General features: G+C 32.7%; 2 protein-coding genes across 2 annotated transcripts; one reads left to right on the top strand and one right to left on the bottom strand.

The window, feature by feature from the left end:
• Nucleotides 1–295: 295 nt before the first annotated feature.
• On the bottom strand, nt 296–1,636 carry P175DRAFT_077318 (uncharacterized protein). The gene is made up of 3 exons (XM_040901094.1): nt 913–1,636; nt 649–843; nt 296–554 (listed from the first exon to the last, which is right to left on the bottom strand). Exons 1-3 carry the CDS (start codon nt 1,422–1,424, stop codon nt 443–445), a joined length of 819 nt encoding a protein of 272 aa, XP_040756774.1. The 5' UTR covers nt 1,425–1,636; the 3' UTR covers nt 296–442.
• A 9,025-nt stretch (nt 1,637–10,661) lies between these two features.
• On the top strand, nt 10,662–10,817 carry P175DRAFT_0427864 (uncharacterized protein; the record flags this gene model as incomplete). Its single annotated transcript, XM_040893271.1, has 1 exon — nt 10,662–10,817. A coding segment is annotated over one exon (156 nt), but the record flags the coding sequence as incomplete, so codon positions are not given.
• Between the last annotated feature and the right edge of the window lie 5,063 nt (nt 10,818–15,880).

The following is a 15,880-nucleotide window of genomic DNA, read 5'->3' on the forward strand; positions in this document are numbered from 1 at the left end:
AGGCTGGATTGTCAAAACCAAGCGATGGTCGGCAGGATTTGCTCATTTGAGAGAAATACAAATACACTTTTAACCCCGTAAGGGTAGGATAGAATGAGAATGGGGAATGGAAACCGACAATTTGGAACAAGAGGGTCCATCCGTCCATTATTAACCTGTCCTGTCAACTTGAAGGAGACTTTCCGTGCTTAGGCCTCTGGGGACTAGGTCGAAATCTACATCGAGAAAACGGAATGATTGGGGAGTTGAGACGCGGTCCAAGACAGCGACTTGGTCAATTGCCCTTTTGGGTCGGTATGTAGTATGTAGATACAGGTAGAAGGAAAAGTGACGAAGAAAGCAGAGTTCTCTGCGGTATTAAGCAAATGCAAATGCAAATAAAAATGCATACAAAACGCAACGCTAACAAGCAGTCGTAGAGATCAGCCCATTCCGGGGCGCGTCATCTATCCTTTGCTTCCTCCCCCGTCCCACCCTTGCCTTTAATGCCGGCTAACCTTTCCTCAACCCGCTGCACTATCTCGGGGTCTGGCTCGAGTTTTTGCTTTTTGGGCCTGTGCAGATGGTCATAGTCAGTCATTTGTAACTTGTAACACAGATGCAAGAAGTTGTATTATTCGATTTATTTTTGGGGGAATGGAAACGTACGGGTCTCGGATGGTTTCAGCACACTTCTCTTGTCCGCAATTGGGGCAACTTTTCTCGCCCGACCGGTAGATAGTTGGACACAGGTGACATGTATACCGGACCCTCTGGCGTGGCCGTTTCCAGGTCCGTGCCGGTGGCTCTACTGGGGGTTCCACATCACCAGGATAACCGTCAGGGTATTTGTCCAACTTGGGTCTAATTCACGTCAGTTATCATTGGAAGGGTTGGGGGGGGGGGGGGATTTGGATCTTGTAGGGTACGTACGGGTCACGATGGCAATCTGTGCACCGAATATGGTTGCAGTTACTGCATTCCGTAGCATGAGCAGCAAAGACTGTGTTACACCGATGACATGTCCGTCGAATTCGCTGTCGGACTGGTTTGTGGACCAGATCCTGGCCACCCGTTCGTGAGGGAATCGTAAGTTTAGGCTCTTTTGGCCGCGGTTCCTTGGCAATTGGCTTCTGTGCCCGCTGAGTGAGGATGGCCTGCAGCGCCGTTCCGGCCTGCTCCTTGGGGTCTTTGGGTTTCGCCGGGGGGTATCGCGGGCACTTTTTGCACCGAACATGCTGGCAATTCATGCAGACCTTGTCGGGGCCGAAGGTCGTCTGGCATCGATGACAAGTGCGACGGACTCTCATACGGATCGGCTTCGTAACACGCTGAACGGGCGCATCGCTGGGGGACCTCCACTCTCCAGACTCAATTGTCATTCCATACTTTGCAAAGAGAACCCTAGCCTTCTCCTCCTGAAACGCGCCCCAATGTGAGAACATGGTCGGCTGGGCCAAAGGTTCGGGTGCGGGAATCGGTTCAGAACTATAGAAGAGTAAGCACGGCCAGGAAGACGGGCATATTGGGATCAAGGCCAGGAAACCTACGCAGCCGCTTGGCTAGCCTCGGTTTGTGCAGTGGGTTCATCCGTTGTGCTGGCAGCAGCAGCAGCAGCAGCAGCAGCAGTAGGAGTTCTTGCCGACGAGCTTCTCCTCAGAACGGTTCTCATGCGCTTGAGCATTCTTGACAGACCATCCTGCTTCTCCTCCCCTGCCTGGGCAGATTGTGAAGTTGACATGTTTTTTTCGTAGTTAAACTGGCGCAATTGCCGTATCCACCTAATCCAAAACTCAAGACACTTTCGAGGACTAGAGCTGCAATATATTCTCAGGGTATCCTTGTCGAGTGAAAAAAAAAAATGGACCTTCACACGCAAAAGCAACTCACACCACCTCTCTCATGTCGAGCCGGCGAAGATAAGATATCAGGTAGAAACAAAAAAATACTGAATACGATAAATGAATGCAAATCAAGTTGACACACAACAGATGAATGCAGTGAACGCAGCGTCGAGAAAAGGATGAGAACTAGTCGCAGGCGAGGATGTGGTAGGTCGCACGGGGTTGTTGTGTACCAGAACCAGAGAGTTGGGAGACCCGACAAGACGGTGAGGTGCCAAAAACCACCAACGCAAGGCCCGCCACAAGCAGGGAACGGGTGATTGGCCGAATGGCGGTCAAATCCAAAGTCCAGGTGGATTGGTGTTGGTGTGGCAAGGACTGGTAAGTTAGGAGTACAGGAAATGATATTATTATAACAATAATAGAAGCTGGACAAACTTTCCATGTTTCTAGGGGGGATCGGATGAGCAAGAGACGAGTGGGTATTCTCGAGGCCAAAGTAGTAGGAGACTAAATTCTATTTGATTTAATTGCATTATGATTTCTTTGCATAGTTGAAAAAGGCCATCGTAGACTCCGGCCTTAACATACATTACATGAATTACCCGCTCTTCGTATTGTAATTTGCTCCCTAACTGGGTAGCAGATACCTACAGAGTACTCCGTACTCCGTACTCTCTACTCTCTACTCTCTACTCTCTACTCTCTACTCTCTACTCTCTACTCTCTACTCCCTGTAGAGACAGAAAGAAAGACTCCTGTACTCCGTAAGTTGGCTGTTCCCGCTTGGGGCACTAAACCCGAGTCCACTCACTTAAGTTTAACCAGTGTCTTTTAGCTCCCTTAGTGCTGGCACAGCTCCGGAAGAACTTGGTGTACTATAACCGGTATAGTTATACTATCGAGGCTATCATCCCTTCGTCAACTTGTCATCTTGTTGTAAGCACTCAGGAACTCCTACTACATCTGGAGTAGTAGTGAACTACAAAGTACCTCATTTATCATGGTTGATTAGGTCCAATACTATTGACGCATGGAATAGTCGGCATATTCGGCATATTAAAACCGTTACGATCTTTTCTTCATCCACTCCCTGTAGACTTCGGCGTAGGCCCCGCTAGACCCGCCGCAGGCTCTAACATCAGGATGCAACGTCATTCTTCAAGGTTCAGGTCTGGTTATTGAGAATCCTAAGAATAATCAGTAGGGAGGGAAGTTTCCCAACCCAGTCCTCTTCCTTGGTTTCAGACAAACAATACCAGTGATTAAAAGACTTGAACGACAATTGCAAACCATCTGTTCCTGTCTGTACCCTGTCAAAATCCAGCTCCCCTTGGCGGCATCGGATGCCAAATATGAAGCCCTATCCAACCCTACCTAGTACACTTAGAGGGGAACCCATTAATATGGCCATCCTAGACGATCGGAATACGAATACCGGAGCTAATAGTACCTACATGGTACTAGTATCTCATTGGCCAGGGCACATCCTATCCAAGAGCGCATGCATCCCTGGACTTAATAATTGTTTAATAGTCTTCGGGCTTCACAGGGCTTGGGAACCCCCGCGTCTACAAAGAAAGGACAACGCATATCCAGAAAATATGATCCGACGTCATTTTTAAATAGCAATGAAGGGCAGCGTAAGTTATTGATCGAGTAGGATCTACGCAAAATAATACCGCCATCGCCATGGCTCTTTGCGGAATGCTCAACTCCCATCCACGGCGTATCCACGGATACTTTGTGAACTGTTTTCATTATCTCCACGGATATGGTTTGCGCTCCTACAAAAAGCCTCGCCACCAACGGACACAGTGCTAATTTCAGGCTCCTACCTAACCTGGCTATAGCCTAAGTAATGAAGAGTAACGGACTAGACCCTCATCGTCTCCTCACGAACCGCCCGTTCAGCGGAGCCACGACTAGCCTGTGCTAATTAATCCTCGACCGAAACACAACTTTCCCGACTTAGCTCATGCATGATGCACGACACCGATGACCGCCACTCAATCAGAGGGGACGGACAAACGGCTTCATGCCGGCTGGCTGCATGTTTGTTCCGCGGGGATAGAGAATGGAGGAGGTTATACAAAATGTAGGTAGGTACTAGTATTACGGGGGAGCGCAGCTACCAAGACAAGAATCTCCCCAAGGAACAATAACTCCGTCTGATTCCCCTCTAAAACCGGAGATATACCCTTTGTTTTTAACAGGCAAGAGGGGCGGGGAGGAGGATAATCGGAAAAAAAAGAAATCTACCTCCGGAACAAGACCTTTCCCCCACCAGATAATTGACTGTGACTTGGAAGAAAGACCGGGTACGTCATCTGATATTGAAAAGAATCATAGCTAGTGACTGCCAATAAATACAAAGAAGGAATCATACCATCGCTCTTCGCAACGCCATTCCGCGAGATGCCTCAAATCCTAAGCGAAGAGCAGCAGCTTTGCTACGCGCCCCGCTTCGCTCTCTCGGTCCCAGGACTCGGGAGTCGTCTGTGGAGTGAACAGGGGTGTTCAAACTTCACCCGCGACATCAATGATCATTCCATCTCGGGTCTCCACCAGTGGAGTACCCGGAATTAGGAGCGCATTGATCAGTGCCCGAGGGCAGTGCCAGACCATTGGGTCCAGAGCCAGACTCCAAGAACCAAACGACCAGTAGTTGCTGGCTAGGTATGGACATAACCACCGGATCCAGTCGCACACACGGACCTGGCCGTAGTGAATAGTGGCTAACAGCCTAACAATATTATTTATTCATTCTGGAAGACTGACAAGGGGGAAGTTGAAACTTGAAAGTTCTGGTGGGGTCCATAATTCCTCCCCTCGTGGCGCAGAGACTCCTGCCTATTTAAGTAATTCGAAGCCATCCTGGGTTAACTCCGGTCTCCACTGTGGGGTCTGGTAATACACTAGTAATGATAAGTTTAGATATTGAGTTCGCGTTTAAGGTTTGAGATTTACCATGTAACAGTAACCGTCTTCCTATTTCTGTCTCGTTGGACTGTGTTTTATGTGTGACACTATCATACTACAACCTGATATAATTTCTTCTGAGTCTTGAGCTTCGAGTTTAAAGGATCTCCTGGATACGATGAACTATACACACCTCTCTCATTGAACGGGGTTGATCTGACATCCCCGGATTCTGGTTTGATCGACGCCATCTTATGAGCTTGCATTGAGTATACCGTACCCTGTATGCTCATGTATGCAATTCCAATCGACAAAGCAGCTATTAAAATGAAAAAAAAAAAAAAAAAAAAAAAAAAAAAAAAAAAGTCCAATCTCGTAGCAGCTACAAGGACTTGCCATACTCTGCGAATCTATTCTGTAGGTACATTATCACATGCTTCCTTGCCTACCTGCGCAAAATCACAAGATCTATATATGCCCTACTCGACACCTCGGCTGCAATCCATATCGGAAACCACCCAGACCACAGTAATCAATAATATGCACTCCGGAGTATACCAATGCCGAGCTAAGACACAAGGCAGGAAACGCTACACTGGTACAATATCATTATCAGATATTCTGTTCCATTCTCCTCTTTAGGCTTCAAGATTTGAAATTCCCAGGGCTCATGACTAATCTGCAGTTCCATAACTAATAACTAGTTAGTTAGTTAACTAACTAACTCCGGAGGATATTACTTCTATTTATTTGACTTTGGACCCTAGTCGCTAATTGGATGGTGATAGGTTAATTAATTACTCGTAGTAGCTACCCTAGGTAGTTAGCTACCCTAGGTAGTTAGTTAGCATGCCAAATTCTCAACCTTGGAAAACCTACCGACATCCCGAGGAGGTGGATGTTTACGCACACTCCGAGTAATTATTAGGTACCAGGTATACTGGAGACAGATCATGGATAGAAACACCGAGATAGTATGAGTCAATATTCAATCGAGTTCAAGGTATCTATCTCATCTCGTTGGCCATTCAGAGGCCTGGGTCGGGCCATTTGTATACATACCTAAACCCGGCAGAGAGATCCATTAACTGATCGGGCCTAGGGCATCTCAGATTAATATTTGCCATGCTATTAAAACCCATCCCTGTAGAAAGTGTAGATACAGTTATTGGTCGAGTAGAAAGGAGGGGTATAGTCCAGGCGTTGGTTGCTTGTAGCGAGCAACAACACGCCGCGTGGTGATGGGTATTTGGATCCGATTAGAGGAGCTGAATATATATATGTCTCTGGGATATACATACACATAGATACATTCTGAACCAAGGAACATCTGGTGTATCTCAACGGTATAGGGACGGCACGATGGAGATTGGTAATACAAGGCCACCTAAGGAACAGCTGGGGACTCGCTCCATTACAGTCGGTGATCACCTGACGCCTGGTCCTACCTGACGCCTGATTTCCCCTTACTAACTGTTTTTTTGATAATTTTTAATAACTTATATCTCAACTAATATAGGTTTAATTAAAGCCATGATAGAAGTAATTAACTTATTAAAGATTAGTAATTTAATTAATTATACTAAGATTATAAAAGAGTTTGGTATTAATTAGATAATACTATTAAGATACCACCATGGGGTATAGCACCCTAAAGATTACTAATATAAGTAATAGTAAGTTCTTACTAACTAATATAAAAAAGAACTAATAAGCTATATTAATAAGCTTACTAAGTAAGGCCTCTTTATATTCCATAAGATACTTCAGAATTTTGTAAAGAAAATGTCACGGTGCGAAGCTGTAGTACCTATCTAGTTAGATTCTGCCTTGACTGTCCACCCTTATTCCTGTATTTAAGCTATATTATCCTTAATCCTGTTGTAGCTCTTCAAGCTACATCCTGTCTATTACCTAACACCTACTGTTCTGCTGTTCTGTCTAGTTAGCTTCTAGTTAATAAATATCTAAATCTAACTCTGCCCCCTAATATTACATAGCTCCTCTCTACTAGGAGTTAATTACTACTATCATGCTTATCTTACTATTTATACTACCTAAAGATATAGAAACCCTCCTATATAATACTCCTAATAAATTAAGATAGTATATTACTAAGATATACTAGTTCTCTACTACTATTATAAAAGAACTTTATAAATTATTTACTCTATATTCTACTATTATTAATCTTCTTAACTATATTTAATAGAAAGATAGTATAATTAAGTACTAGAAGATATAAGCTAAAGAAACTTAATAAGAGCTATTTAAAATACTTACTTAAAATAGTATATTTTCTTAATTATTATCTTTTTTTAAAAAAGATACTAATATTACTACCCCCCTTACTACTATTATTACTCTTATTATATTTATTCCTACTACTTAAACCTCTAAATAACTTCCTAACCCTAATAAGTTTAATAGCTAATAAAGTAACCTAAAATACTTTACTTTTTAAATCTACTAGAAGATAACTATAAACCTTAACTATTTTCTAACCCTAAATAGTAGAATAGCTTATATAACTAGTTACCTTAAAGGAACCTTATATACCCAAATCTTACTATATATTTAAGATAGAATCTATAAACTAAGTAATTATATTAAGATTTTAAAAATCTTAGAGAAAGCTTTTAAAGACCTAAATCTAGAAGTTAATATTTATACTAACCTATTCTACCTCTAATAAACCTATTATAAGTTTAATATCTTTTTTACTAAATTTTAATACCTTATATTAGAAGAAAATATAAATAAAAATATCTTACTTATAATTCTAGAATAGGCTATTAGCTAAGAACTTTAAGAGATATTAATATATTTTAAGGCCCTATTATAATACTATAACTTTATTAATTACCTATAAAATCTAGAAAATTACTACTATTATTATATAAGTACTGCCCTACCCCTATTTATAAAGAATTCCTAGCCTCCCTAACCTATTTTAAAGCTAACTTCTGCTACCTAAATTCCTATAGTCCCTATTAATCCTATTATTACTACTGCTCCTACTAAAGACCTAATAGACCTGTCTATTACCTATTACCTTAATTATTGAACCTAATACCTGTATTACTACTATGGTAGTACTAACTACCTAGTAGGTAGCTACCTATACTCTAACTAAAGACTAACTAGCTATACCTCTATATCTACTACTAAACTAGACCTATACCTCTTCTTAACTAGAATCCTGCCTGCTAAATACTTTATATCCCCTAAATTAGAAAATAGAGTATTCTTAATCTAAGTTATAATTAAGAATACTTCTAGTGCTCCCTCTACCTATTAAAGGCTGCGATAGCTAGAATAATAGTAGAGGAAGAAAATTACTAATCTAAACTAATAATCCTATCTATTAACCTAGAGACCCCTAATAAGACTCTACTAACCTTTATTATAATTAACTCTAGAGCTAAGAGTAAATATTTTATAGACTATAATTAGACTATAAATAACTAATTAAAGATACTATTATTAAAGAATCCTATTTTATTAAAGGGATTTAATAGTACTCTAGTAAAGTCTAGTAATATTACTTATTTTATTTATTTAATCTAAAAAATCTATAATTATACTAAAAAGAATATTACTTTTCTTATAATCTAATTTATATACTTTTCTATTATTCTTAACTTACCTTAGTTAAAGACCTATAACCCCTAGATTAGATTTACTAATTATATTATTTTATTTAAAAGCCCCTATTATAAGAAATACTATAATATACCTTTAAAGTTTATAAAAATTTTAATATTATATAATATACTACTAAAAGCTTCTTCCTAATATCTTAATCCCTATCCTAAACCTCTAAAAAACTAAGATATTACTAGAGTCTTAATTACTACCTATACTATATATACCTGCTATAGATACTGGATATTTACTACTATTATTACTAATATTAAAGCCACTCTAAATCCTATTATTATTATTAAATCTAAACTATAAGAGTAACTACCCCCTAAATTTATTAAATTCTATAATATATTCTTACTAAAAGAGGCTAAGTACCTGTTATCTTACTAATCTAATAATTATAAGATTAAACTACTACCTAGAAAAACCCTATCTTTTAGGAGCTTATATAGCATGTCCTGAGATAAACTAAAAGTTCTAAAGGAATAGATTAAAGAGAACCTAAAAAAAGATTTTATTTACTCTAGTTCCTCTCTTACTATATCCTTTATCTTATTTATAAAGAAACCTAGAGGAGGCCTATAATTCTATATAGATTATCAAGCCCTAAATATAATTATTATAAAAGATTATTACCTATTACTACTAATAAAAGAGATATTAAATAACCTAAAAAAAATAAGATATTTCTTAAAAATTAATATTATCTCTACTTTTAATAATTTATAGATTAAGAAAGAACAAGAATACCTTATTACTTTCTAAACTTAATTAAATCTATTTAAATCCTTAATAATACTATTTAAGCTTACTAGAGCCCTAGTATTATTCTAGAGATTTATTAATAAAGTTCTATATAATTATTTAGATATCTTTTATATTATATATCTAGATAATATTTTAATTTATAGCTAAACTTATACTAAATATATCTATTATATTTAATAAGTATTAGAATACCTACAAGTAATAGGACTTTATACTAAATTTAGTAAATATAAATTCTTTATGCGCGAGATAAAGTTCCTAGAACTAATTATAGGTAAAAATAGCTTCTAAATAGATCCTAATAAAGTAAAAATAATTACTAAGTAGGAAATACTAACCTATCTAACTAATATTTAAGCCTTTATTAACTTTAGGAACTTTTACTACTAATTTATTTATAACTTTTTAAAAATTATTAAATTATTAATTAACTTAATTAAAAAAAATATTAATTTTAACTAAATACCTGCCTACTAAGAAATATTTAAATAATTAAAAGCTATTTTTATAAATATCCTAATATTAAAACCTTTTAATTAGTTAAAAAATATAATTCTAGAAATTAATATCTTTAATTATATATTTACTAGAGTATTATTATAATATAATAATAAAAATATATTATACCCTATTATATTTTTCTCTAAGAAATATTTTATAATAGAATATAATTATAAGATTTATAATAAAGAATTATTAATTATTATTTACTACTTTAAAAAATAGTACCCTAAACTAGAAGGGACTCTATTACCTATAAAGGTTATTATAGACTACTAGAACCTAGAGTATTTTATATTAATTAAGCTACTAAATTATTAACAAGCCCACTAGTCTAAATTTCTATCAAGATTTAACTTCTAAATATATTACTACCCTGGAAAGTTAGGTACTAAGCCTGATATATTAACTAGGAGATTAAAGGACTTACCTAAGAAGGGGGATAAATAACTCCTTTACTAGAGCTAGATTATCCTAAAATCTAAAAACCTACTACTTAAGATTACTACTAATCTAAGACTAAATATTAATAGCTAATATTAAGTATACTTTACTAAATAACCTATTACTAATAAACTAATCTCCCTGCTACCAATATTATAACCATTATTTAATAAAGCTTATTTATAAAATAAGAAGTTCTAATCTATTCTAAATATCCTAAAGGATAGTCTACTAAGATACCCTAATATTATACTAGCTAATTATAAATATATTAATCTATACCTAAGATATTAAGACTGACTTTATATGCCTAATTATAATAAGATAAAAGCTAAAATACTAAGACTTTATTATAAAAATCCTGCTACTAGATATTCTAGAAAAACTAAGATATATAAATTAATATTATATAAATATTTCTAGCCCAGGATCTATAAATATATTAATTAATAAGTCTAGAATTATTACCTCTACTACTAAATTATCCCTTCCTAAAAAATAAAGTAAGGAGTATTAAGGTCTCTACTAATTCTTAAACATGCCTAGTAAGATATAAGCATGGACTTTATTATATACTTATTATTAAGTAATAGCTATAATACTATTCTAGTTATAATTAATTATTTAATAAAGATAAAGTACTTCCTCCCTTATACTAGAATAATTAATACTAAAGGGGTAGCTAACTTATTTCTTAAATATATTTAAAAACTCTATAATATCCTTAAAATAATTATATTAGATTATAGAATCTAGTTTATTACTACTTTTTAAAAATACTTAATATCCTACCTAAAGATTTATAATCTACTATCTACTACTTATTACCTTAAGATTAATAGCTAAACTAAATATACTAATACTATCTTAAAATAATACTTACAAGTATATATATTATACTTATAAGATAATTAGTCTAAATAATTACTAATAACTAAGTTTATTACTAACTCTATTTACTCCAAGTTTATAGGAGTATTACTATTTATAGCTAATTATAGATTTTACCTAATATTAAGATTTAAACTAAGCTACTCTACTATTTACCTTATTAAGAAAGATACTAAGAAATTTACTAATATTATATATAAAATTTATAAATTTATCTATATTAAGATCTTATCTACTCAAGCCTGTTATAAAATATAAGTTAACTATTAAAGATAACCTATATATTACTATATTATAGGGCAAGAAATCTAGCTAGATACCTATAATATCTAAATACTCTACCTATAAAAAAAGTTAGACTAGAAGAACTTCAAGCTATACTATATTAAAAAGATTATTAGCTTATATACTTATAAACTTAAATTATCTAAAAATATAAGAATTTATCTTATATTTAATATATTTTTACTCTATCCTACTATTAATAATTCTTTACTTAATTAATACCTTAATCTACTACTACCCATTAAAGTAGAAGAATTAGAAAAATAGGAAGTTAAGGAAGTTCTTAATTCTTAATAAGTTTATTAAGGCTATAGCAAACCTAAGCTATAATATACTATTAAGTAGATTAGATATAATAAGCTAACTAAAGAGCCTACTAAGTATCTGGAGAATGCCTACTAACTAGTAAATAATTATTACCTCTATTATCCTAAGAAACCCTGGCTAATTCCTCCCTAGTCTTAATAAAGCTTGACCCTAAGGAGGGGGGTACTATCATGGTGTGAAGCTATAGTATCTATCTAGTTAGATTCTGCCTTGACTGTCCACCCTTATTCCTATATTTAAGCCATATTATTCTTAATCCTGTTATAGCTCTTCGAGCTATATCCTGTCTATTACCTGATACCTACTATTCTGCTGTTCTGTCTGGTTAGCTCCTAGTCAATGAATATCTGAATCTGACTCTGCCCCCTGACAGAAAATTACTAGTAAGAAGCTTAAAAAATACTAGCCTGGGTGCTTTATAAAGTATTACTAAGATAATTTTATTTTAATCTATATAATAGCTATTAATACTGTATAAAAATAAGCTAATTCTATATATAAATATACTCTATATTTTAAATTATTAAGCTAGAAGATATAGTAATATAAGCTATAGCTAGAGGATATCTATAATATAGATAAGAAAGGATTTTTTATTAAAATACTAGTTAAAGATCTTAGGATCTTCTTAAAATAGAAATATATAGCTAGAGAAGGGCTTAAATAATACCTATAAGATAGAAATTATAAATAAATAACTTTAATTACTTATATTTATACTAATAGAACCTCTTTTTTACTAGATCTTATTTACTAGACTTTTACTAGTAATATATAAGATTCCTAGCTTTAAGACTTTAATCCTAAACTTTATTCTTACTTTTTTACTTTTTTTATAAGTAATTAGACTAATAATAAACTAGAATATATCTAGTTAATTAATATATTTAATTATAAGACTAAGAATAAGATATATAAGTAATAGAGGCTTCTTATCCTTAATAATTATAGATCTTACCTTACTATAAAGTTTATTAATTACTATAATACTAATAAAATCCTATTAATAATATGTAAGCATCTCACTGGCGAGGTGCTTGGGTATGGGTAGTGTTAGTAAAGGAAGCAAAGCTACACAGAGTACAAGGATAGTAGGAAGGTATTAGAAGTAATAAAATAAAGTACTTGCCTCTTAGTACTTTAGGGGTTATTATATTGCTATTTATATTACCTAGTTAAGTTGCTGGTGCAGTATAAGTGACTTAAATATTACTATTCTCCTAATTATCCTTAATTACTAGGTATATAATTTAGTATATAGTTTAGTATGTAGTTATATATTATATAATTACTATAATAATTACCTTCTTTTTCCTTGGTAGCATGTCTACATGCCGTGTATACTACACCTAATCTGGCTTGGCACTCTATTAAGGAGGAGCTAGTCCTAGTTAGTATAATATAACCTACTTTTTTATTTAATACTAGAGATAATAATAGTATGTATAATACTATTTTTATTAATTATACTTTATTAAATAGAATATAAATAGTATTATGTTTTATTTTAAATAGAATAATAAATAAGAGTAGATAATTTACTAGATATACTAGTAATAAATAAAGATATTATTATAATATAAATATTATAGGAAAATACTCTTCTATATATACTCCTTCTAGCCTAATCCATGTTTTAAAAAGTCCCTCTTAATAGGTTAATATATTATACTAGGTAGGTTATTATTACTTAGGTATTATAGTAATAACTAACTATATTATAGACCTTATAGCTCCCTTAAAGTATCTTCTATTAGGTGCTATGCTAGCCATGTCTTTATAAAAGAGAGCCTATTTAGCTGCTATTACTTCTTTCTTTATAGATATCTTTATTCTAGTAGTATAAGTCTATTATATTAACTATTTATAGGCTCCCGCGGTGAACCCCCTTATATTTATACTAACTATAGCACCTGCAACTCTTATTACTACTAGTATATCTCTTATAGTTCCTGCTATTACTACTTTATTATCTAGTAAGACTATATCCCCCTTGTCCTCTATAGCTACTCCTAGTATTATAGTAACTCCTGCTATCTCTCTCTCTACTTCTTTTACTGTAGTAACTCCAGCTACTCCTGCTATTATTATTACGCTAGCTCTTATTATTATACTGGCTCCTGTTATTATGCTGGCTCCTATTATTCCTGCTATTACTATAGCCCTAGCTGCTCTAACTATTTTAGTTACCTCTACTAGCCTGGCTGCTATTATATAGATACTATATTACCTATATTATACTAAATCTTAATAGTATATAGATAATAGTCCTATAAAAGCCTGTTCCTGTATATACCTAAATTTAGGATAATAATATACTTAATATACCTATTTATATAAAAAGTACTTCTTTATTATCCTGCCTGTACAGGTTAGTCTTAGGGAAATTTAGGTAATATCTAGTAGAGTAGCAGGCATGGTAGCCTGTATTTAATAAGCTTATATTACTAAGATTTTTATTTATTATCTCAAGACTAAGGACTAGATAGAGAGATTACTTTAGTTTATTAATTATAATATATTTTGCCTGCTTAATATATAGTATGTTAGGGATAGTATAATAAAATTAGAGAATAATAATAAAGAGGTTTAGAATAATTATAATAATTAGGGATTTACTAATATTATAGTATAGGTATTTTATTATTTCTATTTTTATATAATAAAATTAAATTATTTTCTTAAAATTTTTTAATACCTATAGTATACCTCTATTAAATTTTAAAATTTAGTAAGAAAAAGAAGAAGAATAATATTATTAATATATTTTTATAATTTTTTTAGTTCCTTAATTTTATTAACTTATTATTTTTATATTTTACTATTTTATAGTATTTTACTAGTATCTTACCTATATCTTATTTATATAATAGAACTTATTTAAAATATCTTATATATTTTTTAAATCTTCTACTAATTATTAAGTATTCTTATATATTAGCTATCCTTTTTATTTAACTAGGTATTAGTCTTTACTATATAGCTTTTATTATATAATAATCTATTCTACCTCCTATTCTTTCTTATTATTAATAATAACTAGCTAGAATAATACTAGTAAGTCACTATCTCTTATATTTTATTTCTTAAGGAGTAATATATAAAAGACTAGGTAGATTTTCTTATATAATTTAAGTAGTTATAGGTAGTATATTTATTAGTTTATTATCTTAATTATTTTAAATAGCCCTTTATATTTAGTATCTAGCTTCTTACTAGGCCTTTATATATAAATATTCTTTATAAATAGTAGTACCTATTAGCCTATATAATATTTAGTTAGGTAATATCTCTTATTATAACTCCTTACTTACTATTTAGTAGCATGGCACAAGCTCTCTTCTAGCTAATAATATTTTACTTATAGTTAGTTAAGTTATTCTCCTACTACTATAATTATGCTAGAGTCCCTAATATTAGTAAGTTTAGGTAATACTAGCTAGTAATTATATCATGTCTTATAAGAGAATATCTCTAATAATATATTTTTTATATTATTATATATAAATTCTACTATATCTAGCTAATTTATCTAATTAATTTATTAATAATTAATATAGATTCTTAGATAGGTTTCTAATATCTAATTCTAATATTCTATTTAGCTATCTATTTATAGATAGAATATAATACTTAATTATCCTTTAACTTAAAGCCCTTAGTATAGCTAGGTCTAATATTTACTAGTAAAGAGTAAGCTATAGTTACTTACTAGGCTCTTTAATACTCCTATTTTAAGTATAATCTCTTCTATAAATATATTAGCTAGCTTCTTAGTATTAATATTTTCTATTATTAGGAGGTATTTAGCTCCCTTAGTATATTAGTCTATAATTATTAAGATAGTATTATACACGTGCCTCTTTTATATTAATAGTAGTAAGTCTATAATAAAGTCTAGAGTTAGGTCCTATTAAGGGTGTTCTAGTACTAGGAGCTTTATAAGCTAGCCTAGTAAAAGTTATCTAGGTATCTTTATCTTCTAGTAAATTAGATAGCTCTTTATATACTTCTTAATATTATATTATAAAGTATTTTAGTAGAATTTTTATTTAATAAAATTTAATATCTTTTCTTAACTAAAGTAGCCTATATATAAGTTATTATAGTATATTCTTAGTAATTCTTAATATATTATTTAATTAAAAGGGATATAAATAGCCTTACTATATTATACTAGTTTATTATTATTAATATATTATTTATTCTTATAAGTTTACTTTTATTTAATATTATTTTTAAGCTACTTTATTACTTCTTATTTAGGT

This window comes from Aspergillus ochraceoroseus (assembly GCF_002846915.1).
Source record: "Aspergillus ochraceoroseus IBT 24754 chromosome Unknown P175scaffold_1, whole genome shotgun sequence".
Classification (NCBI taxonomy): domain Eukaryota; kingdom Fungi; phylum Ascomycota; class Eurotiomycetes; order Eurotiales; family Aspergillaceae; genus Aspergillus; species Aspergillus ochraceoroseus.

Bases quoted from the DNA above. Each gene is read 5' to 3' on its own strand.
- P175DRAFT_077318 (XM_040901094.1), bottom strand. From the start codon at position 1,424: ATGTTCTCACATTGGGGCGCGTTTCAGGAGGAGAAGGCTAGGGTTCTC. The intron at 844-912 runs GTACGTACCCTA...GACGTGAATTAG, and splicing joins ACAGATTGCCATCGTGACCC to ACCCAAGTTGGACAAATACC. The intron at 555-648 runs GTACGTTTCCAT...CCATCTGCACAG, and splicing joins GCTGAAACCATCCGAGACCC to GCCCAAAAAGCAAAAACTCG.